This window comes from Nipponia nippon, unplaced genomic scaffold (genome assembly GCF_047370975.1).
Source record: "Nipponia nippon isolate SJK-2023a ecotype South Korea unplaced genomic scaffold, ASM4737097v1 scaffold_3, whole genome shotgun sequence".
Classification (NCBI taxonomy): Eukaryota; Metazoa; Chordata; class Aves; order Pelecaniformes; family Threskiornithidae; genus Nipponia; species Nipponia nippon.
Window position 1 is genome coordinate 105663770 of NW_028262347.1, and position 24670 is coordinate 105688439.

Genomic DNA, 24670 nt, shown 5'->3' on the forward strand with positions numbered 1-24670 from the left:
AAAGACCCATTCATATCTGGGACTCCTTCCAGACCCATCCTGCTAGCATCAAATGGTCGGTGCTGTACCAGCTTGTCCTAGTGAACTTAGCAAGGCTTCAGGACAGCCAAAGCTTGGTAGGGTTGTTCAGACTTGTGAAACACAGAGGGCTCAATGTCTCAAAAAAGCTTTTAATTTCATGTCTCAGTGCCACCTTTCACAGTGCATTAAAAGAGAAAGGAAATTGCACAGAACAAAATGGAAACATAAAAGAAACGTTCCCACTTGTGTTTGAAAAACGGTTAGGGAAGTGAAAAGCTTTTAATGTGTAATGAGCAACTACGTCCTTCAGAGAGCTTTGGAAATCTCGACGATTAATTTGGTCTTCTTTTTCTCCCCACTTGGAACAATAGAAAGATTTTCTACATGTACATTTTCAGACCCTTGTTCACTGTTAATTTTCCCTCTGTATCCATTTCAGCATCTTCCTCCTAGATTTTGTCAGTCACTGCCACAGAGACTCAGCAAGGCTGTCTTGTAATCACCACTGGTGTCATCCTGACAGGAGAGAGAAAAAAAAAAAGAAAAAAAAAGGTGAGTGTGGAAGTTCCCCTGCACGCTCCAAGTGCTGACTTTGTCAGCCTGTGGAATATGCCCACACAGGAAAAGCACTTTGGAAAGAGCAAGCCAGACTTCAGCAGAGTTACTGCCAGCTGACACACCATCAAAAGTGAACAGAGAAATGAGGCTTGTAGCTGCCACCTGAAATAACATGTATTAAGTCCAATTCTTTTCTTTGGAATGCAGGTGAACAATTGATCATGGCTCCATCCCACAGAGCAGCACAAAGTCTGGACAAACGAGAGCAACCAACCCTGTGGTGTTCAGATTTTATGTCCCTGGATATTTATGTAGCATTCTCTCCCCTACAGGAAGGGAAAGGGCAGTATAGTTAGCCCTGACACATGACATTTTTTAAAAAAGCCACAAATACGGTCATTTTGATCTAGAGAAGCACTACAGAGAATAATCACTAGATAAAAAATTTGCTCCCTTTGAATGTTTTGTGACGACAGGTGTAGAATCAGTTCCGCTTCTCAGAAGGAATGAATATTCTGTACAGAACCTTGAAGACTGATCATTAATCATCATGACAGACACTGACAGTGTCAATTAGAAGGGCCTACATTACAGAACCAGACTTCCCATGGGGACTGCTAAGGATAGGACTTCTGTGCCATTTGCACTGGGGGAAAGGAATGTCCCAGAGTCCTTAGGACAAATAGTAAAACCCAGCATTTCAGCCCTAACAGGGGAGGGTCATTCACTCAGAGCTGAGACACAAACCTCAAAAGCTGCAATAAGCTTTGACAAGGTTCAGTTTCTAAACCTATCTCACCACAGTATAGACCACTCCTTCATCTGGGAGAAGTCAGTTAAAAAAACAAACAAACAAAACACCACCACAAAAAAACAACAACAAAAAGAAAACAAAACAAAAAAACCCCACCACTGTTTTGAGTTATATGGCACTGGCTTGAAGTAGTTAAGGACAGCAGAGAGAGAGGACAAAATAGCACAGCAGTGTGGGAAAGGTGTAACAGGGAGGATTAAATGAATCTAGATTCATCTAGGAGATCATAAAGTGCAAGGATACAGAGTCTGGTCCGTGGAAAACCTGTCTCTCCTCAGGTTTGGCTTTGCCTGAGTCACTTATAGAGCATACAATCTAACTCACCGTTCAGGCATATATGTCTCTGAAGGAGCTGATTGTTAATAGGCCTAATGAAGGAGAGCTATGGTCTTTGCAGAAATGACATTTTTACTGAAAAAAAACATGGAAGCATCTTACAAAGCAGGTTAGGAATGTATGTGATGGCTAAGAACCATCATATCAAGATGCTGCTTACCAGAATCATACTGGAGAGAGACTTTCCTGCAATATGCTTGAATTCAGCCTTTATAAGATTTAAGTCAACTTCACTTCGAGAAACGATCACCCTTATAAGAGTCCCATCACGGGTGCCAGCCCCCTGAAATAACAGATGTATCAGTCTGTGGTGTTAGTGGGTCTTCAAGGGATAAGCTATTGCAAACTGGTCCAGGACAGGAGAAGTCAGTTTTCAAACATCACTTGGCACATGTTCTGCAGCATATCTGCTTCTCTTTCTGGAGGGCCATCCTCTGCCCCGCTCCCAGGGACCGCTGTCAATACCACAATCCCACCATGGAAGTGTGCTCTAAGTCTTTGCACATGTCAAATGCAAAAGCAAACAGAGTTGGAAGTGTACACTGAATACATATTGTCCTTTTGCAGCACCACCCATACAACACTTGGCTTCAACCGATATTGTTTAATCACTCACAGGAAAATTAAGATCACATTGATAACAAAAATAAATCACTCGGCTTTCCACAAAGTTGGGAGAGCTGACATCTTTTACATATCCCTTAAGAGTTACAGGGGCACAATCTGCAGATGCCTTACGTGCCCCCATTTGGAACTCTTTCATTTTATACTGCCATTGAGAGAATCGCTTCCTAAAAAGAAAATATTGTGGTTCAGTCCATTAAGTTAACATTATGGGCAAAACTCCACCATGATCAAACTCCTAGAAAAGCATCTTCCAGAAGTTTTGTCCATGTTCCAGAAGGTGGGACTGGGCTCCTTGCAGACTCCTAAGTCAGAAAAGCCAGGCTCCCTTGGTATCTCAAGCTTGAAGGGTACTTTTCTGCCCAAGGTGTTTGAAGGGATTCTGCTATTACTTGCAACAATAGCACTAAACTTGCTGGATTTCACCAAAACCTTGGCTCTTCTAATTTGAATTGGTGGAAACCAGGTTAAAAGTTAAGTCCAGTATGAAAACAAGTATGTTACAATGAAGAGTCTTACCTTTAAAGCATGGTACAGCCTCTCTGCAAAGTAGCAATGGATGTTCCTGGTGCATTTCACTAGGCGTACAAAAAGACTTAGTAAGAAGCAATGGTAATTCCAGTCCAGGGCAGCAGGTAACAGAGACTGAACATGCTTTCCATGAATTCAGTGTACCCCTGGGATCTGAGTTTATCTTAACTAAGAAGTACCCTTTACTTCCTACCAGATACCTTTATAAAGTAGATCCATCCCATAACAGTCAACTGCTGCAGGAGAAAAGGCAGCAGACTCAGACAGAAGAAAGGGAAACGTAGCCACTCTTACCAATAGCCAGCATGGCATCCTCAAGTGAACCATGAGCTTCACTCTTGATAGAGTCTTCTATGCTCTTACCAGCCAGTTTCTGGTATTCTTCAAACACTGTTTGAAACACAGAGAACTTTAGATTTTTTTTTTTTACCAAGCAACTGCTCAGGCATTTTGTGCCCAATATTTACAGGTATTGCTTGTGCGGCGATATGAAAACGCAAATCCTGCTAAAGCGATGGCCACATTTGCACCAACTTCAGGAGGCTTTAGTCGAGCCCAGAAATCAGAAATCAGCTACAAAAATGGATGGCAATATTCACAAAAACCCAAACCATCCATGGGTCTTAATTCCTTGCCTTCATTTAAAAATGCAAGTTCAGTCACCTCATATTCATTTGGAAATCTGACCCTTCATCACTGTCTTTAACTACAGAAATGAAGCAGATGACAGAAGGTGAGGCACAACTCTATCATTTGGTTTTGTGTTTGCTGATGTCACTAGCTTCAGGAGCCGAAATCAAATAAAATTAAATCCAGGACTATGCTGCTCATGGCCCTTGGACTTTTAAATTATGACAACAGTTTAGGAAAACTTACTATTTCAAATACAATTTAAAAAAAAACAACTTAGAAAAGATGAGCAAAACACAGGTGCGGATTCCAAGATATTTGAACTCCCACATTAACAAAAGCTCAGCAACAGAGTTGTTCACCTTATACACTCTGGATACTCCAGGGTTCAGAATTACAGATCTCAGTTTTGATTCCTAGCTTTCAGACTAACAAAGAAGGAAAACTGCTATGTAATGCAATGGACATGTTAATGAAGTTTTTTCAGCATTCAAGATCAGATACCTAAACATTAATACAGATACTTTGGGAAAAGGCAATACCACAGAATAGACAGATGGATACAACCTCCTCAACTCAGGCCTACTGTCCATATTAAAAAAGAAAAAAAAAAGTTAACTGCAACAACTACAGTCAAGTTTTAAAGATAAACAGTTACAGGCTGCTGTAGCACAGAGGAAATAACTTGCCTAGCGATACACTAAGTCCCAAAGATTGGTTTCATCCTGACAACGACTAGTTGAAATTCAGTTCTTAAAGGCAGACATAGCCAAAGACTAGAGACCACTTTTTTTTTTGTTTTCTAGGTGATGCTGGGAGATTAAATTTGAAACACAAGGGGGAGCTGGCCTCCAGGGCCTAGAAAACAGCCTCAGAAGATCTCAGCTTGAAAAACCTCAGGCATACCTAATTTATCACAAGTAAATTTATCAGTTTAGGTCCAGCTGATTTACACAGTACTTGATATGCTTAGATTCAGCCAACATAACAAAATCTGTCAGAGCCTTGGACTACCTCAAAAGTCTTGAGGTGACAAGGCCAGGTCTCTGCTGCACAGGGCAGTGAGGAGCTGAGGGCTCCCTTAGCTGCAGCTGGGTTAGTCTTTTCCTTCCCTGCAGCCTCTGATGCCCTCAGAAGAACCTGGGCAGAAATGCAGGGTGCACCCCATGATTCTCCAGCACTGAATAACGAGCTACTTTTTCAGTGATCTTTTCCCAGAGGAACCCATATCCAAGAAGTAATGGATCTGTCCACTGCATGCTCCTACCTGGTTAGAAAGGGACACTCTCTCTCTCGCTCCTGCTCTCTCTCTCTCTCTGTGGTCACTGAGTGATCAAGCATTAGGAGACAGACTCAGGTACTTATTTCTGACCACCCATCTCTCCCATCTATAGCCCTCCCTCTTCTTTTTGTATAGAGTGATCTCTCATTTCAGAGGCTTGGGAGTATGGGCTCTGCTCCATACCTTTCAGCAAGTGTGTGGCACTCCTTGTGCACAAGATGGTGATGAACTGTATCTCATCAGTGCCCCGTATCTTCTCCCCAGCAGCATAGAGCGCCTGTAATTGAACACACAATTGTGCAGCTGGTAAAGGAACAGAGTTTGGGTTAAGGCACTGCTAGGGTAAAGGAGTATGAAGTAACTTAAAACACTGTGTGAACTAGACTCTCCTAGAATGGTTGGTTATGAAACCCCTTGACTGTGTATTGTAGTCAAATTGGAGCAGCCACTATCTTCACCTTTTCCAGCCCTCCTGCAGCACCTGGAGCAGCCAACAATGCTCTTGAGGTTTCTTCCCCATTCTTTGCTGTCCCACTCCACCATACCCATATACTTTCACGTATCAAAAACAGCTGAGCCCAAGCCCAGCTCTCATCACTCCTCTTTGGAACAGCAAGGCTCAGCAGTGCAGGCAAAATTGAAGAATCCCAAGTTACTTCCCCTTGAAGGCCACCCCTCCCCAAACTTGTGGCTCCAACCCTCTGCTGACCAGGTCTCTGCTGCCCACTGAAGCACTCTAAATTTCAAGACAGGTGGGATGCAGGCATATCATTGATCACAGGCATTTGAGAGTACCTCTGCATCCTGGAGAGCCAGTGCTGTGTCCACGTAGAGAGTGGCATTGTCCCTCTCACCCTATGAGAAGAAAAACGTAACCGTTTTGTCTCATGAAGATTCTTCCATATATAAGGATCACAGCATACATTCTGGGCAAAGATCAATTATCCTTCTCAGCTATCTATTTCAGCAGAGTACTCAAGCAGTAATGTTTCAGACAGCACAAGTGCCAAGTCCTTCACTGAAAGGCAAAGAAGTTATTCTTCTGCTAGGCAGGAAAATTCATAAAATGTGATAGCATAAATGCATTCAAATGCACTCAGCATTGAGGGGACAGGCCCTGGAAGAGCAGTGAATCATAGTTGAGGGGCACTGTTCTCTAAGACCCTTGTAGAGTTCAGTGGCTTTACACATATGTAAAATTGAGGTGTCTCCCTGTAGCAGAGCTGGCTGTAAGTTCCCATCTCTCTTACTGCTGCTAAGGGAGGGCGTTTCCCTGCTTCAGTCACGTTGAAGCTGAAACACAGATCCAGTCCAAGTGACATGTTTGTCTCTGCAGTTTATCTGATGATCATGACTGTATTGCCTCTTCTATTGCATGTCTTCTCCAAAAAGGAAGAGAAAAACATGAAGATCTTTATACCCTCATTTCTCTTCTCTAGCATTACCTGAAGAAGGCAAACCAGAATCTGTTCAAAGTAGCCACTTGTTTCCGATTTTATATCTTCTTCCAGATCAGAACCATATTCTACCCAAGGGAAAGAGAAGGACAAGGGAAGGATTTGTTATTTGGGTGATATAGTCAGGATATTACCAGTCACCCAAGAACACACAATAGCCTGACACTAGTCAAGAAGGCCACTAGGGAAAAAAAAACAAAACAAAACAAAACCCACAGGGCTGAGATCAGCTCACACCCTCAGCGATACCCAGCTCAGCATTTGCATCTGACTGAGTCACTAGCTCCACTGATGTCCAAGGGATAAACACAGAGCTAATGTTAGACATATAGTTTAAGGGACCAAAAAGATACCAAATATTTACAAATACATATTTGATAAATTCCCATCTAGAGTGTATTTAAGGGGAAGAAAAATGCAAAGCGCATAGCTATAATTTTGTTTGCATTCTGAAAATAGCCTATGTGGCCAAGCTGAATCAAATTTGTGATTTGCTGACCTTTTCGTCTAGCTAGAGAGTTAGAAACGGATTTTTAGATTCTCTCAACATAGCCATGTTCCGTTTGCCAGGCTGAAAGCAGAGTTAGGTTGCACCTTCTTGCTTTTAAAAAATCTCATTTTCCTGCTGACAATGCTAGTTGGTAACACCGTTCCTGCTGTGCAATCAGGCAGTCACACATTGCTCTGACCACACAAATCAGAGCCCCAGGCACTTTACCTTCTTTGTACGCCTTGATTATCTCTTTGATCTGCGCTTTTGTCCGGGATGCCAGGATCTCTATGATAACATCTTCATTTGTTCCTACACCCTTTAATAGAAAACATAGTGGAGAAATGAAGGTGGAGAAAGGCATCTAGTCATGGATTGTAATTTATTGCCAGAGAAGTATGGTGAAGTGAGGAGTTGGACGGTAGCAAAGTGTTAGGCTGCATGCTGAGCTGTGAGAAACTGTCAGAACGAAAGCTGGAGACACAAAGCATGTTTCGTTTGAACACGGTTTCTTTTACTGAGGTGCCTAATTCGTAAAGGATGATTTTATATAAACCTGCACTTCTGCAATGCACTTCTGGATCTGGAGCTTTCATGACAGACAGTGTTAGAGGGATGTGGGGAGACCAGTGTTTGCCTAGCCAGTCTATCTTTGTATCATTTTAATAGACCTCTCTGCATCTGAAACTTGAAAAGATACTGTATCAATAGGTAGGATCCCAGCCAACCGCAGCCTGGCCCCCATACCACCACTCCTTTATTTCTTAAAGGTTTCACATCTCAGGTGGGGCATCAGGGCAGTAGCTTTGTGTCATTGAGCTCCATTCACGAGAGGCACTGCAGAAGGCAGCAGAGAGATGTTTAACTGAAAACCGTCATCTGTTGGTGTTCATTCCTTGCCAAAGCTGAGTTTAGTTTTGCTCTCGCCATCCCTAGGCTCTGAGACATGTATGTACAGAAACTCTCATACACCCCTAAATACTAAAGCAGTATTTTCCCCCAGATATGCATTAACTGCAAAATTAACTATTTCTCAGAGGCTGCTGCTAATAACAAACTTAATCATGTAACAGTCCAGTTACTTCCAGTTGTGTTAATAAGAACAGTTACAGGAAGTTAACACTGGATCCATGCTGCTACTTAAATATCAGCGTGCAGTTCGCTTACCTTCATGGCATCATGGAGCTCCTTGGCATCATACTTGAATGGGGAGTACATGAGAGCTACAATGAGCCTCTCAAAGTTGCCACTCAGTTCAGACTTCAGGCTTTCAATCAAATCCTGTTAAACACGTACCACACAGTTACATAAAAAGCCTCAGAGACTCTCTTACTGTCTAGTGCTTTATCCATCCCCATGGCCTACAGCAATGAAGCTGAACGACAGTGTTGTGTTGATAGGTTATTAGAAAAGGTCCTGGGACTGAAAAAGGCACCTAGCTCCAAAATAGGATTTGTCTAGGTCCTTCTACATTCCCTGTTGTCCCATTACTCAAGCTTCTCCCAGGTACTAATTAATTCTGCAGCAGAATAGGGATGATAAAAAGCTTCTTCTGCCCTGCTTTATTCAGTGAGCAGAACCAGGCAGCTGAAGACCTTCAACTGAGCAAGGAATGTAGCTTCAGACAGAGCCAGTTCCCAAAGCCTGCATATAAACATGCACCCAGGACAGAATCATTGCAGAATCAGGCATGCAGTCTGTCTGAAAATAAACTTCAAACTTTCCTTTCACTATAATGCAGGTTTTTTAGGGTATGACTCACCCTGTTTTGGTGGGATGCAAGCACTCTATTCATTGTCCCATACTCACCCCCCCCCGCTCCCCCCCCCGCCTTTGCTTCCTTTTTTTGGCCCTTGCATAGCAGTCCCCCTTCCAGCAAGGGTCTGAGAGCCTATATTGCTCTTTCCCAATATGCTTCCTTCTTTCTCCCTCTAACTGTGATTCTCAGACAACTAGCTCCAGAGTACAGCTGGTAGAAGAGTTTTCCCAGTAAAAGAATTTATCAAAGACAGAAAGATAGCCACAGAAAAACATGGTTGTCAATAACCTCAGTTTGTTTTCATTTTCAGAATTTCCAAACAAATGTAATTAAATAAGTCTTTAAATTGAACTTTCTTTGGCATTTAAAAGGGCCCCAAACCAAACCAATATTTTGCTCAAAATGTCACTTAGAAAGGTACCAATTTTCATTACAGCTTCAAAAGCAATAAGAAGTTAAACTTTAAGTTAAAATAGATTTCTAAAAACTATTTCTGGTCAAAACGCATTTTACCAAAAAAATTACAATCTTTGGAGGGAAACCAGTTTTTCCAACCAAAAATTAACTTCACACATTCACCTCAGGCCTTATAAATAAATATTAATCTACTTATTTGCGGAAGACCTGCATATTGTTTACACCATGCTTGAAGGATGAACTGTACACCCATTTACTACATCCTGCATGCAATGAAACAGTGACTGAATATGACTTTGTTTTGGACGAACATTTCCAAACTGTCCTTTGAATGATTTGGCAATCTGTTGACGCTGCATATTGCTCCTCTTGGTTAGGACATCAATTATAGCTTGTTCATCAGTTCCTGTGGAGAACAACAATAAACCATAAACACAGTACACAGAATAAGTTGAGACTAGTCCAAAATCCCAATTCAAGTATTCAGACAACCTTCCCTAGTTCATTGCCTTCATGATGTCGAAGTTTAAGTACCTATTGAGGAAACTTTAATTTTTAATTTTCCACATTAAAAAAATGGTATCTCTGGCTGCAATTTTCTTAAGGAATGGCTTTCAACTTGGCAGTTAGAAGCAGAACATAGAATTTACACATGTGATTGGAGTCAACTCACCAAGCCCTTTCATGGCCTTGTACAGAGTCTGAGCATCAGGTGTGGGGTCAAAGTTTAAAGCGCCTGTCACTGACTTGCCCTCTGCTTCACTCTGAAAGAAGAAGAAAAATACGGGACTTTTCACCACTGCTTTTCATCAGCTGAAGAAAAAGTATTTTGGAAAGTAAATTAGTATTATTCATTGCCTACACATGGGGAAGGTACAGAAGAGTGGAGGGATTGGTTCAAAATGTCTCAGCAGAGCTCCAAAAAGAACGCAAGTTTCCTGCCTCCAACTGTCTCTACCAGCCTTTGGCTCCTGGCAGAAACATGAAGTGCAAAGCCATATTCTCACAAATTTACTTGCAGAGATATGGTTAATATCAAACTAAGGATATCAGTATGACTTGATGGATTGTTTCAGTGGAGGTGGCCTCAGAGTCAGATGAAAAGCACCCTCAAATCAGAGCTTACAGACCAGAAGGAATCACTATGGTTGTCCCATCTGACTTGCATAACATGGACCACCAAGTGCCACCCAGCAGCCCCCTGCTATGCTGCAAATCCCCACTGCTCTTATCTCCTGTGCTAAAGAGGGCTCTACCCCTCTTCTCCTAGAGTCTCATCCAAGTCCTCCCGAGAGAAAAAGCCTTCAAGCGATCCTTGCCAGGTAGAAAAGCTTGTGGAAATTCCTTCATTAATTAATTCCCTTAATGGAAATCCCATTAATGAGAGGCTGGAAGATTAATGGCTGTGTGGTCAGGAGTGCCTGTCAAGAAATGCCAGGTCTAGCCTAGTGCCACAGCTGAAGCATGCCCACACTGTGCTGCGCAGATGCTCAGGCTGGCTCTGGGTAAACCAGCTCAAGTGTCCTTGCTGAGCGTTTTACTGGTGGATATAGATGGCACATATTTGCATGCTGGCCTCTTTGCCAGCCAAGCTCTGGGAGCAGTGACAAACAAGCAAGAGGCAATTATGAGTATCAAGAGAGGCAGTATGTTCATCATTCAGGAAGATCTGGAAGAGGGCTTCAGTTTGCAGAAGTTTCCTTTACGGCCAACACAGAGACAGGCTCTTGTGCTACCACACCCTGCTCCCAGCAGAGAGAGCAGCTGGGGAGCAGACAGTGTCAAAAGGACACTTCTCACTCACTAGATACAGCTTTGAGTCCCAATGACTACTGAGCAGCAAATTTAAGGCTGTGGTGAAGCTGTCACTGCAGAAAGAACAATGACAGACTGTCACCCCCAAAGGTTTGTCATCAGTCCGGAACAGGAGGTATGGATAGGCTGATAGGACCATTGCAAGCACTCCCTTTTCTGCTCCCCTGTGAAGTCAGCCAGCACCATCACAACTGCCCTGGAAAGCAGGTTACACTCAGTCATCTGATTTTGCTCTGAAAAAGATAGACAATCTTCTCTAGCTGCATACAAGGGCTCATGTAAAAGAAACACTCTGGACCTGTGCCTGGTGACTCAGAGAAAGAGGGAGTGCAAAGCTGAGCTTTCATTTGGAGGCAGCAGAAACACCTTAAACAATAGTCTTTTTTTTGGTACTAATTCCAATAAACATTTACAGCCTATCCTGGCTCAATAGCACACTCGTGACTCACTCATACACCTAATTCTCCATGTATTTAATTGTTCCAGCACAGGCACAATCAGAACAGGTTTCCAGAGTAACCCTGTTCAGCTTGGTCTTGTTTCCCAGATTAGCTGATCCTACTGAAACTACTCAAGGTATCTGTGTAATGCTCATGTGAAGATGAATAATTGGCCCAAAAACAATGGAGTCAGTGTACCTTACAGCTGATGATCTGAAAAGTTTTACCTATAAATGAAGGGGAAGGGAATTAAAAGTTTTCCTACCAAAATATTTTCAAACCTAAACAGCAGTTTATTGAAAAGATGGAATTTGGGGATAGGTGGAGTTACTGTTTGGTTTGTTTTTTTTTTTTCAGTGGAACGTTTCTGAAAAAGTTTCACATTTTTTCATTCTGTTTGCTTTTGAACTCTATTTTTTATGAAGGGTTTGGAAAAATCAAAACAATTTTCTGCTATCCTTCCTTTGCCCTCTCATCTTCTCTTCATGCCTCCACCCCCTACAATACCAACAGGTAAGAGATCGCTGGAGCTTTCGAGGACTTTTCTCCATCTCCTTTTCTCACTCTAAGTTTTTTAAAAAGATTTCCAGCTTGGGAGGAGGGGTGGGTGGAACAGATCAGCAGAAAGGGAAAAATTCAAGTCAGAGCTACTCCAAGCTTTGGAAAAAGTCCATTTTACTGTACTACACTTCAAAGAGGAAATAGGGAGGCAGAAGGAGATCAATAGAAAGAAAGATTACAATTTTAATCTTTCTGGGGAAAAAAAAAAATCATTATATGTTTTGAGATCAGGAAAGTTGCCTATCTGAAGGAAAGTAGGAATTAGCTTGGTATTTCCCAACCCCCAAGGTGTTTTGGTTTGGTTTGGTTTTGTTTGGTTTCTACAGTTCCCACCCCTCTGTTGCAAAATTATAACTGAGAAGCTGAAAAATGGTCATGTCTGTGCAAAGTGGTTTCTCACTCCTTGATGATGTGTTGCACCTGAGGTAATATAATACACTGCAAGACAGCTCTCCTGCGCTTCCTGGGCACCTTTGCTGGCACAGGGCAGCAGAGGCCTCTTTGAGGCCCGCTGCTCAGCTCACCCCTTGCACAGGCTGCTGAAACATGAAGCCTTCTTCACAACAAGGTGGAAGGGGGACACAAATCTTTACAAAGAAGACACAAAAGCAGTCAAGAGAAAGGCTGTGCACTGCTGGCAGTGGTGCTGGGCAGGGGACTGGGTTGGGAAAGAAGACTTTACCAGTATTCCTCCATCGCATGGCTCCAGCAGGTCTCCTGTAGACCTTGGCTTATAGGTACCTGGAGATAAAGTCCAGGGGTAAACCTGGCCTTCTACACAGGCTAATGGGAGAGCTGCCATCGATGGCAACAGAGCTGTGCACATCACCAGAGCTGCCTCCCGCCTGGCCTGAGCCGTACCCTGGAGGCTGCCTCAGCGCACCCCGCGGGTATCCCCCCATCCTGCCACATTCCTCCCAAAGCCACAAGAGTTTAAAAGAGAACGTACACAGCATTTCTGGCTCCTAGCAGACAGACAGGGTGTTCAAGTCCACATTGTCATTGCAATATTAAAAACCCACTAAGGAAAAAGACACTGTGGCTTGACCACATCTCCATCCACGACCACAGTCTGCCAGCACAACTGGGGACCAAAACAGGGACAGGCCAATGCTCTGAACTCACTGACACAAGAGAAGGGAGTGGATAAAGAGCCTGCAGCTTTCAGACCTAATGCAGACCTCAGCTGTGTTACTGTGCTGCTCCCCAGTGCTGTCTCCCCATGTACAAAGGCACACAAACACGCCCTGCACCGCTCTCAACTGAAGGACTAGGGAGAGTCTGCTCTTCTTCATAAAGCCTGTTAACACCTTTCTTAATCAAGTTTTTGGAAGTGCTGAAAGCTACTTTATAGTCAGAAAAATCAGTAAATAGGTCTGGCTGATTTTTAAAGGGAAACATTTCACACAGTGCCTGATGCAACTTATAAGTCAAAGTGTCTTACTTCAGTATTTTCTGTACTTACCCAGGCCTTCCACCATGCCATTGCAGTCTCAGTAGTGATACCTGGGTCTGCTGGTGAAGAAAACAAGAAAACCACACATATCACACCTCATGGTTAGGGAAACTGAGATTTAAAGGGGGTGGAGGGAGAAGACAAAGAAATAAAAGTTCTTTTCAATAAACTTACCACAAGAAAATTGGAATAACTGTACTCCTCAGGAGGCTTATTCCTTCTGGAAGCTGCAGAATGCAACTGGCCTCTCTGTGCTGGGAACACACAGGTATAAACCATCCTTATCTACAAATTCCATGGGGCAACACCCTCAGATGTGACTCAACCTGTTTCTTCACGTATGATCTCACTGGGAGAGATCAAGTTGCTTAGTAAACGAGGCTTCCCTTGTGAGGAGCCCTACATTCAACCCCGTTGACTAAAGCTCATTGTAATTTTTCCACTGCTTCTCCCCACACGCACCCTTCCCGAATAACATTTTGGCCTCTGGCACTGACACAACATACAAATTACAACCAGGTAATTTCTCAGCATAAAACTCCACTAAGACTCGGTGAGTTCTGCTACAAGAGAATAAGCCACTCATTATTACCAACTCTTTCTATCTCTACCAGTCTGGAACACAGCAAAACAGGACTCTAAAAACTTAACAAACCCTCCTCTACCTCCCTCCCTTCAAAAAAGCTTATTTTAAAAAAATAAACAAAAAGCAACGAACAAACACAGCCACACCCTACATGTCCTACATCTTACAGTAAAGCTCAATAAAGCAGCAGACTGCACAGAGACTTGGGACGTCCCCCCATCTCGTACCTAGACTTGCATGGCATGAGTCAAGAAGCATCCCTAGGCTAACATAGGACCAGCACATTTAAGGCTAACAACTTTCAGTAATGCCCACCCCAGCAAAGTTGTCATAGAGCTTGCACTAGCTGCCGTGACATGTTAAGGCTTAGGAGTGGAGTGTGAAATGTTATATTTTTATTTCCTTTTTGTGTTTGTTTTAAAAAGAGCTGAACAGCTCTTAATGCTTTAATTTGGAGAAATGTTTCTGTGAAATCAGCTGAAATATCTTATGGTTGTAGCAATATTTTCCTGTCTAGACTTTTGTCAGAACCCAACCATGCCAGCATTTATTTATTTATTGTAAATGGAAAGCTGCCCTGATGGAAATGTTCCCACCAGCTATATCTTAACCCTTGCTATATAGGACCTTTGTCCCCTCTCACATTTACAAACCCACATGGGATGCTGGGTAAACATCCAACCATGGACCTCTCATTTCCTTCCCACACACTGCTATTTCATTTAACCCAGCAGGGTCCCCCACGGCCTGGGAAGTTGCCCTGGCTGTTCCCAAGAGAACAAGCTGTGCCAGCTGCTCCTGCCTCACACACATCCATCATATGGCGAGGGCAAGTTGTAAAGGAGGAGGCATTGCCCTTGGCGTAACAAGCATGCCGCTAGGGTCTGCACAGGCTTGGTTTCTAGCCATGTTTGAGAGGCAGGTTCATCAACAGCACGCAGCAAGGAGAGCTCATGAGTGGTCCTTCATTCCTCCTCCTCCTGGGGGTAAGGTGGATTCGCAAGCAGCGTGAATTTGCTTTTGCTGGATCCAAAGTCTGTGCCTGGCTGGCTACATATGCCTTTTCACTGTGTTGGGATTTAATTGGGTCAGCTTGCCATGGAGGTCAGCTTTCTTGAGGACTCCAAGGACAAAGAGGCCCTTCTAAACAGAAAATCATGGAGTCACCGCAAACAGCTGTAGGTCACAGAGGGGAGCAGAGACCAAACCAGACAGAAAATGGGAGAAAGCCCAAGTTGTCATTCTTGCCAGCATGAACTAAAAAAAGCTGCGAAGGGACACAACAGGGGACTTAAATGCAGAGAAACACTGGCTAGATTTTAAGAAATCAACATGGATGGGCTAGGAAATGTCTGGAGAACCTGAACCCTGCAGCAAGGCTCAGAGGAGTGCTGCACAGTTTTAATACAGACCAGAGCAGTCAGCACTCAGAAGCCAGCGGAGCAGGAGGCAGACACTACAGTCCAATATCCCTTTTGCTTGTGCAGATGCTGTTAAACTGAGCAGCTTTAGACATGAACAGACTCATCTTCACTACACTTCTTGTCCCTCCCTTAACACACATGCTGTGCACGTGAGTGAGCTTATCCATGGTTCATGCACTTTACTACTGTGTACCAAAGAGACACACAGCTTTTACAGCACTAGTAAGTTATGTAAGGCACAACCTCACATATAGCTCAGTGATTACCTTCAGGAACATGCAAAACTTCAGAAAAGGGGGAGAAGATGATGCATGGATTCTCCCAAGCCTCACTGTCTCACCCCCCCACCCCGCCCCAGAGATCATTTTTGCATCTCAGGTAACACTCCTTTTTGGAAAGTGAACTCCAAATGCACTAACAAGATTGTCAATAGAAACTCTGCCCAACATCATATTAAGGAGGTTAGAATTTGACTCGGACTGTGGGGTGCTGTGGTACCCCACAAAATAGTAATCTCTCTGCTATCTGCAAGATGGTTACCTGGGCAGTGGGTCAATCATGCTGTGGGTACAGACACCCATAAAGTGTCTCCACAGTGAATCTTTTTCAAGCCTCATCCACAGGCCTCCTCTAGGCTTCCAGAGAGTCCCTGTTCCTGTCATCACCCAGCAAGATTAGGCAGAAACCTCCAGCAGAAAAAGGATGTGCACCATAATCAGGTTTGGTTTGTGGGTTTTTAAGCCATTTGGTCCAAATCAACTTTCAGCTAGGCAAAGTGAAGAAGCTACCAGGGTACTTTGCTTTTCTTGATTCCACCCTTGGGACTTTCCAAGCTTGAATCAGTGACATTGGAGCTGCCCCTGATACATACTCAACCGGTGTAAGGAAAGTTATAAAAGAAATCACAAGCAGGATTTTGCTCAACCTTTTTCAACCCCCAAAAATACTTAAGGCATGAAATAAAGGTGCTGATGGCTTTAGAACAGTGCATTACTGGCATTGTTTCAAAAAGCTTTTACCACCCATTAAGCTCTGACTGCTCTGTTTTAGGTCAAATGAGAGCAGTCTAAAGGATGCTCTTATTTAGAATGAGGGTAACTGAAGTCTTCTAGGGTACAGAGGCAGCCCCCTTCTCCCCTTTCCCATCTTAGGTTTGTAAAGCCTGGCCCTGTGCCTGGAAAGTTTCAGGCCAGGAACAAACTGCTTTGGAACATGAAAGCTTATGGAAACCAGGTTCTCAACTGCTCAGCAATTTCACTTACTCCATGGCTTTCACTTCTATTAGAACTTTTTCAAGCCTAACAAGAACAGCAAAGCCCATTGGGAATTTTGTATTTGTTTTTTTTCAGCCAGGAACTTGGAAATCACACTGAATCATTCTGGAAACAATAGACCAAACGCACAGATACTTTTATGCAAGGCAATAATCTGATGAATCATATAACATAACTTCTTAAATTTGAGGAAATCAGAGCTCACCCCTCAGACCAAACAGGGAAGAAGTAGTCTGTGACAAGGCTAAAAGCTTAATAACTTTCTCTAATCCAGTCCGTAAGTAATACCATGTAGAACTGTAGCTCTGATGAGGAGACAGTTCAGCAAACTGCAGAATTTTCTTTTATACATAAAAGAAATCACCAGTCTCATTTCCAGGTCTGGACATAACCCCCTTACTTATAAGTCTTTTAGCTCTACATCCATTATTGACAACACTTCGCCCTACCTTCCAGTGACTTAGTCTCTTGCCCCAACAGCTGCTGTGTTTGTAGACAGGCTTGCACTCTCTCACTGTGCAAACTGCACTAATTTCATCCTCAAGATTTTAAGCCAGTGTGCAAAAGGTCCAGAGACCGGGCACTACCTTCTACTACTCCCCCCCTTTTTTTTTTTCCTTTTCTTCCTGTTTATCGCTACTTAAATAGAGACAAGCAGCTGAATGCCCTCACAATTCTTAAGAGTAAATGCCCTTACACCTACCAATCAGCTCACCACCACCTGAAATCAGATCATTATATGGGAGAGCTGTGTAAATTTGCCAGCAAGCCAATCCAAACAATAAGTTACTGTCTGTTTATGAAAGAGGTGTGAGCTGGGGAAAACGAACAGATGGGGAAGGCAGCAGTTTTGAGTAAGGAGAGCATTTGTAATGCAAAAATATAGTCACTAAACCCTAAAAAAATTGTACTCACATATCTGGCAGCTCAGTGCTCACCCTGCCCTTTCCTCTTGTGCCTTTGAACCATCTTTCACAGTGAAAATGACCCCAAAATGGGATCATTTCCATTTGAAAATCGCTACCGCAGCTTAATTTTCCAAGTTTCCTTTATTATCGCAAGCAGCTTTGTGCCAAGTATTATAAGAGAAAATTCATTTCTATATGTTGTTGTCTATATGTTCAATCACAGAAGCAGCAATAAAGTAAAAACTCAGGGCTTGATTCCCCTCAGCACCTTCATAGCTCAGGAGGACGAGCCCTGGGGTCAGTGGGGACAGCCAGTGCTGCAGGGGACCCTGCACAGAGGTTTGCACGCGTTAGTGAAGGGTGTGTTTGCCTTTCCAGAGCACCTTTGCTGCACAGGGCCCCTCTGCTGCTGCTGGAAGAGCCAGGGCGAGGCACTACCATCAACACAGCAGAGCACGTCCCCTTGGCTTGCTCTGGCTCTGCTCTGCTTCTGGCTGACTCTGGCTGAGCATTTTTCTGCTCATTCCTTTCTTGCGCTAGTGCTGGTGCCAAGGAATTCCTCCCAGTCACTGTAACAACCGTTTCGCACACAAAGCAGGCAATTGCTGCTCTTGTTTAACCCCAAAGGCCAAGAAAGAAAGCACCCTCTGATTCAAAATGGGCAAAAGCAGCTCACTTGGGTCTGATGGGGACATGACAGATGCCAGAAGTTCACATGCCAGCAGTGGGTGGTAGGCAGCATTCGGAAGCCTTTGGATGCTTGCATGTGAAATATTTTGTGCATGTCCCCACCTACCTCTATGGGGGTTGTTTTTTGTGTAGTCCTTGATGGAATAAGTACAGGTGTCTGTACTTAGTTAAAGACAGTCCTGCTGCTTGAAATGACCCTGTGATGGAGACAGACTTATACAGAGCAGCCTAAGGGAGAAGACAAGTCGTCCCTGGATGTGTCTGAAGTCCAGCTGTTTGTAGCGAGGCAGCATACCCTTTACTGCTTGCATTGATTGGCATGTTGGACAGCCTTTCTTGGTAAGATACGCTTTTCTCCAGCTTTTACACACTCAGTAGTAGCGATGGAGACATAAATTGCTTTTACTAAGGGTAGAAAAATAGCATGTTTACTACGCTGCTAGCATGGCATAGAATCTAGGTATCCAGCCTTTCTGATCAGCCAAGGTATCTATCAACATCATTATACAGCCAATAGCCACAAATCACACGCTACCTAGCTCAGAGAGGAGACAGAAGCCTTTGGTTAGGGACAGAAGACAATAATAACTCTTCAGAAATCCTGCTGTCCTGCTGAGGGCTGGGGTAGGCTGGACACAGCTGGGACAAGGGGCCACCACCTAATGCCATCCTTTGTAGCCCCTACTGACTTGCAGCCCTGACTACTCTGCAGCAGGAATTGAGCCAGCAGCCCCTGTCACAGGCTCACCCTGATGCTGGTCATGCAGTACTGCCCCAAAAGTAGCAGCTGCATCTGGATGACTCGAGATCCACACTGAGTTCAAGCACTGTGGAGTGATCTGTGCTGAAGGAGGTTAAGGTTAAAAAACAGGAGAACATGGTGTCACTTCTGTTTTCCTGGTAAAATTAGAGGTAATACTAGTGCTTCAGGGAACATCCAGCTTTGGCATTGACTCCTTGTCTGCTTGTATATCTCATTATGATTGCATTTGGTGTTCTTTTTCACATTCTTCTCTACAGTTAGATTTGCCTTGAGCTTTGAAGTGGCCATATTCCAGCCCAGAGTTGGCTACACTGAAAACAGCATCCTGGAGCAGGCTCCTTGAGATGCTACTCATTCAGCTAGGCTAGGAATGATGGCTTGTAATTGCTCAATAGCACAATCTGGGAACATTGCATAGTAGTACTGTCTGGCTGCTAGTACCAAGGGCCTAAAACACTTCAGACCATGGCCCTGAGCAATCACTGGTTTAAAGAGCTCACAGACTCTTAGGGCAAGATGTTATCATGACACTGTCATCAAAAGAAACTTCCTGATAACGAGGAAGAACTTCTCCATTGGGTGCAGACGTTTCTCTGTGTTCCTCTGACACCTGTAAAACTGGTGGAAAGTCTCCCAATGATTTCAGCGAGTGCTGAGCCAGACCCATGGCCTTTTGGTTGACTTTGGTTCCCTTCCCACTGCTGCAGAATTGCAGTGATGCTACTGAAGTCAGTGTGGCCATGCCAGTTGCAGCAGCAACACTGCAGTTGGTATCCAGACCTCTATTTGTGTGCATTCAGATGTCTTGATGGACATAGCAAAGGCATTTGTGTCTCAAAATCTTGACAAAGGAAAACAGAGGCAGAGACGTGTCACGGTTTAACCCCAGCTGGCAACTAAGCACCACACAGCCGCTCGCTCACTCCTCCCCGGTGGGACGGGGGAGAGACTCGGAAGAGTAAAAGTGAGAAAACTCATGGGTTGAGATAAAAACAGTTTAATAAGTAAAGCAAAAGCCATGCATGCAAGCAAAGCAAACCAAGGAATTCATTCACTACTTCCCATCAGCAGGCAGATGTTCAGCCATCTCCAGGAAAGCAGGGCTCCATCACATGTAATGGTTACTTGGGAAGACAAACACCATAACTCCGAATGTCCCCCAGTTCCTTCTTCTTCCCCCAGCTTTATATGCTGAGCATGATGTTATATGGTATGGAATATCCCTTTGGTCAGCTGGGGCAGCTGTGCCAGCCATGTCCCCTCCCAGCTTCTTGTGCACCCCCAGCCTGCTCACTGGTGGGGTGGGGTGAGAAGCAGAAAAGGCCTTGGCTCTCTGTAAGCACTACTTATCAATAACAAAAACATCCCTGTGTTATCAACACTGTTTCCAGCACAAATCCAAAACATAGCCCCATACTAGCTACTCTGAAGAAAATTAACTCTACCCCAGCCAAAACCAGCACAACATGAAATATTGCTTTCCTCTCTTCAGACATAGTGTTCAGTCTCTACTCAAGTACCTATGATCTTCATCACCTAAGCAGACCATTGGGGACACTTTACATGAGCACTCACTTGTGCTTATGGGCAGAAGCAAGGCTTTGATAGATGGGTCTGCCTGTGACAATTTGTCATTCAAGGTATAGACAGGTCGCTGAGCCAGATCTCACAACAATGTGGACACTTACACATCCTCCCCCTGACTGGAATGCCAGCTTCTAGGACCCGTTGAGAATTCACAGCTACTCGGAATGTATGTTGGGGAATTGTTTGGGTTTGTATTTTAATGTGTGCCTACACAACAGCTGTTGCTTTCTAAGAGAAACCAACATATTTTGCAAATTGTTTTTGTAGTAACAAGAACAGAAAACAGGGTAAATAATCTGAGAGAAGATTTTTGCATTAAAGGCAGTAAAAATAGCAATATTGCTGCTAAAACAGCCAGGTCTCCTTAAGCTGAGGGCTGTGGTCTAGCTGTGTTAGTTGAAAAACTTCCAAGTGTTCAAGTTCTTTCTTGGAGACCTCTGCCAGATATGGGTGGGTGATCTAAGACCAGCCCCTCTGTGATACTGAGGTGATTAGAGTCCACTGGGTCAAACCAGAGAGGATGTTTAGGGTCATGGAGAGAGCAAGAAATCAAAACAAGCTCTCCCAAGAACCAGACTCACAATGCCACAGTGTCTCAATTGCAGAATGGCATGAAGTATTCATTCATGCCTCAACAGACTACCTTGTGTCCCAAACGGTGGGTTATTTTCAGCACCAATTTTTATCACATAGGTGATAAATGAGGGCTGAACATTTCAGACATGGAATCACTGTCATCAGCTCATAGATCAGCTCAGATAGGTGCAAGAACAGAAGAAGACTGATAGTCAGGGCTTGTTTGCCTGGAGTATTTTACTCAGCGCATGTTTCCAGGTTGACCTGTGTCTCTTTGATACTGACATAGCAACCAGGTCGCAGCTCACCAGTAAGTATGCCTGTATGAAGTACAGTGTAGAAAACACAGCACGGGCTCATGCATGCTGCTGCATTACCAGCTTGGCTCTGCGCGGAGGCTGCAAGAGGCAGGGGCATGGCCAAGGAAGGAGTGGCTCTGAGGAAGGTGAAGGAAAGAGCCTGGAGAGAGACTGATCATGGAAGGAGCTGAGGAGGGACTGGTTGTGGCAGAGGTCTATGAGTGCTGGAAGGAGGAAAGGTGGCAGCCCCAAGGCCTGCCCCAAGCTTCCTTCATCGGGCAGCCTGCAGTGGAAACAGAGAGCACTGAGCAGTGGGATTATCAGGCTACAGTTACCTAGCTGCAGTTCTGCCACGGAATGGCCCAGAAATGCTGAACCCTTCCTGGTCCAAGAACTGAACCTCAGTGGAAGCCTTTAGCCATCTGACAGTTTTTAAGTGCAGAGATCTAGTTTGGTGCAAGATGCATAACCATAGATGCTGTTGGCTTAGGAGACAGTCATCTCCAATGCTGGGCATTATGGAAAGCATCACATTGCTGCAGAAACTGTGTGATGCTTTTGTTAGGTCAGCATGTCCAGTTCTGGTCCTACAAGCTTTTGGGAATATCTCAGCAGAGATTTGCGCATTTCTTATATAAGCAGGAAAAGTACTGCATCACATCACAAGCTGATGGTAACTGCAAAACAAATGAAAACGCTTATCCCAGGGGACTTTTACAATTTCCGTTGCCAATTTCCATTTCTAGCAAAAGGCAGTTCTCTCTTCTGATGTGAGTGTGTGTGCATGTGTCTACATGAAACAGGACAATCACATAGATACACATCTGCATTAACTCCCTCCTAAGATTACAAGCATGCAACACTATGGACAAAAGCAACCTGATCTACCAGGGTGAGCATGTATTTCCAGCAGCAAGCTGCTCCCTGCTTAGTAACTGTGCAAGCCCAGCCGAGCATGTGGCCCTCGTGCTTGTGGTGGCTCAGACGGATGCTGGTCGGTGGTGAAGGTGAGGAGGACCAAAGAGAGAATGGCAGCGACATGGCCCACATGTTTTACAGCCAGGGAGTTGCTCCTTGGCAGGACAGATGAACAGAGAGCACCTGGACAGCACATTCACTTTGTGGGTGGTAGAAGAGGCTGTTGCTGGAGCTGGAACTGCCAGTTTAAGCAGGGTTTCCACAGCAAAACCAGCTTGAAACAAATTTTTTTGTGTTTCAAAGCAATGCCGATTTCCCACTCCGCTCTGGAGAAGTCCGAGCGGGCTGCTCCGCCGCGGGAAATAGGCTGTCAAGTCCTGCCCTCCAGCGGCAGTCCGGCCAGGCCTGCCTCCCTGACCACCATGGCCACCGTCCCCCTCCTCAGCCCTGGAGAGCCCTGCACTGGCCTTGCCAGAGCACTGAGTGCTGCCAGCAGGCCGCAGTCCAAATGGCCACTCTGGGGTGGGGCCATGTGCCATAATGTCCCCATGCCTGTGTGTGGTGACCTCCCCTCTGCAGGTGACAGCCCTGCCAAGGAGCATCTCCTGGCTGGCATTGATTTGGGTCTCACAGCATCCATGCTGGGAAATGCTCTGTCAGTCCTCACAGGACAAACACACGTTAACGATTTCCTTGCCGTGTGCACCCGGAGGGTCAGGATTCCCACCGGCAAGCAGGAGGGGGAAATGCTGTGTTGCCAGGCCCATCGATGAGGCAGGAGGAAGCGCTGGGGGGGACTCACCCCTCCGCAGAGGGGCAGGGGAGGTTGGCGCAGCCACAGACATCACTGGGACTCCAGTCCCTACCTCTTGAAGCGATGCCTGGCCAGGGTGACGGGGTACAGTGAAGCTGTGATTGCTTACGGCCACTTCTCCACCCCGAAGCATGGAAGAGCTCTGCTCAGAGTATGGCCTCGATGGCAGCTTCAATCACCTCTCTCTTTGTTGTGCTGAAAGACAGGCAGTGAAAGAACATCTTGGGGCTCACAGGCAACCCTACAATAACAAGCCAACAGGGTCTGGGAGGCTGATATTTGCCCTTAGCCCACTGTCTGAGCAGCAGACTTTCAGGGGCAAGTGCTTCTCTACAGCTTGTCCTCTGCATGCAGCTCTCCAATAGCTGGTTAGGAAAGGAGCTGCTGGGGCCAGATCCTGGCAGAGAAACATCATGCACTTTGCTTGGCTGCAAAAACACCGACGGGCTATTTTTACACTTATTTCCTGCTGTTGCGTTGAGTCTGCTCCTGAACTACCGAAAATACTGGAATGTCAGACATGAGTCATGCGCATAGCCAGCACCAGGAGCCTCTCCCACCTCTTCCTTCTGCCCCAGGGGGAGCTGCAAAGGTACATGGAGAGGAAAGCTGGCAGCTGCTGAGTCTGAGAGGAGCCACCATAGCTACAGCTGCAGAAACTGCCTGGCCAGGAGTGCTGAGCTGTACAGTTCAAACAGCCAGAGCTGGACTCTGTCCTTACAGCAATGGAAACTGAGGCACAAAATGGAGGGCAGAGAAACAGCCATAGCCTGATTTGCCTGCAGTAGCATCACAGGAAGGAAGGAAAGGCTTAATGCTGGCTGTGCCATCCCACAGAAATGACTCTGCAGAGTTGGTGAACCCAGGGATGCTCCGTCAACTTCTAGGTGCCCCTCTTGGTACCAGCAGGCTGCAGCTCAGGCCCCTGGGGAGCAGACAACCACTGCCTATGCATTGCTCGGGAAAAGGAGAACAACAGAATTCATGGGGGGATGCAGAAAACTCACCCTCCAGGTACATCTTCGAGGAGACCATGGCAGAGCCACTGTCTGAGGCCACCCAGGAAGCATCCTGCCTGCTCTTCCCGGGGCAGGGTCCGGCTGGCCTGGGTTAGCGGCAGACCTGCTCCTTTGCTCCTGCATGTGGCTGGGGGGGAAATGAGCTATTTCCTATTTTGACCTGTGAGTCACTTTAGCGATGCAGAAACCATTAGTATTGGCAAAAATAGAAAGAGCTGGGAAACTCCAGAGCCTGCAGAGAACTGCAGTTTCTCCCTGCCCACTTTTTCCCCCTAGAGAAAGACAAGTGCTGCAAGGCACCAGCAGTACTTGGCCATACCTGCTAGCGTGGGAAGAGACAGATCCCACCAGGGTCTCTGTGACTTCTGGTGGATGGGCTGTCACTCGTGGTGTCTCAGACACGGGCTGTGTGCATTCCTGGAGCAGGTGGCTCCTGGTGACCCATGGTAGACCCAAGTCTACCGTCATGATGACAATGGCTTGTAAGGGTTATTAACTACCTTCTGAACACCTGTCTGCTGAGGACATTGCAGCATTTCCTGGCTGGCACCAGGCCCAACAGCATCACCGCTGCACTGGCATCCCCTTAGTGCCGAAGATCCCAACACACCTTACACAGGT

At 45.2% G+C, this 24670-nt stretch overlaps 2 protein-coding genes across 4 annotated transcripts in view; both read right to left on the reverse strand.

Annotated features, from left to right (window-relative positions):
• Positions 1–150: 150 nt before the first annotated feature.
• Positions 151–17079, reverse strand: LOC104013294 (annexin A8-like protein 1). 3 transcript variants are annotated; one of them, XM_087765730.1, is made up of 14 exons: positions 16925–17079; positions 13366–13445; positions 13201–13247; positions 9593–9683; positions 9231–9325; positions 7911–8024; positions 6972–7062; positions 6242–6321; positions 5592–5651; positions 4980–5073; positions 3179–3274; positions 2873–2931; positions 1890–2012; positions 151–537 (listed from the first exon to the last, which is right to left on the reverse strand). In XM_087765730.1, exons 3-14 carry the CDS (start codon positions 13219–13221, stop codon positions 481–483), a joined length of 981 nt encoding a protein of 326 aa, XP_087621856.1. In that variant the 5' UTR covers positions 13222–13247; positions 13366–13445; positions 16925–17079; the 3' UTR covers positions 151–480. The 3 variants fall into 3 exon arrangements, with proteins under 3 accessions (XP_087621856.1, XP_087621855.1, XP_009464058.1); XM_087765729.1 differs by having other exon boundaries at positions 13201–13250; positions 16925–17078; XM_009465783.2 differs by lacking the exon at positions 16925–17079 and having other exon boundaries at positions 13201–13250; positions 13366–13455.
• ANTXRL (ANTXR like) overlaps positions 13366–24670 on the reverse strand; it is a 76061-nt gene continuing 64756 nt past the window's right edge. The window contains exon 19 of the transcript XR_015706486.1: positions 13366–13445. The gene's annotated coding sequence lies outside the window, so the exon portion shown is untranslated. The remainder of the gene's footprint in view (positions 13446–24670) is intronic.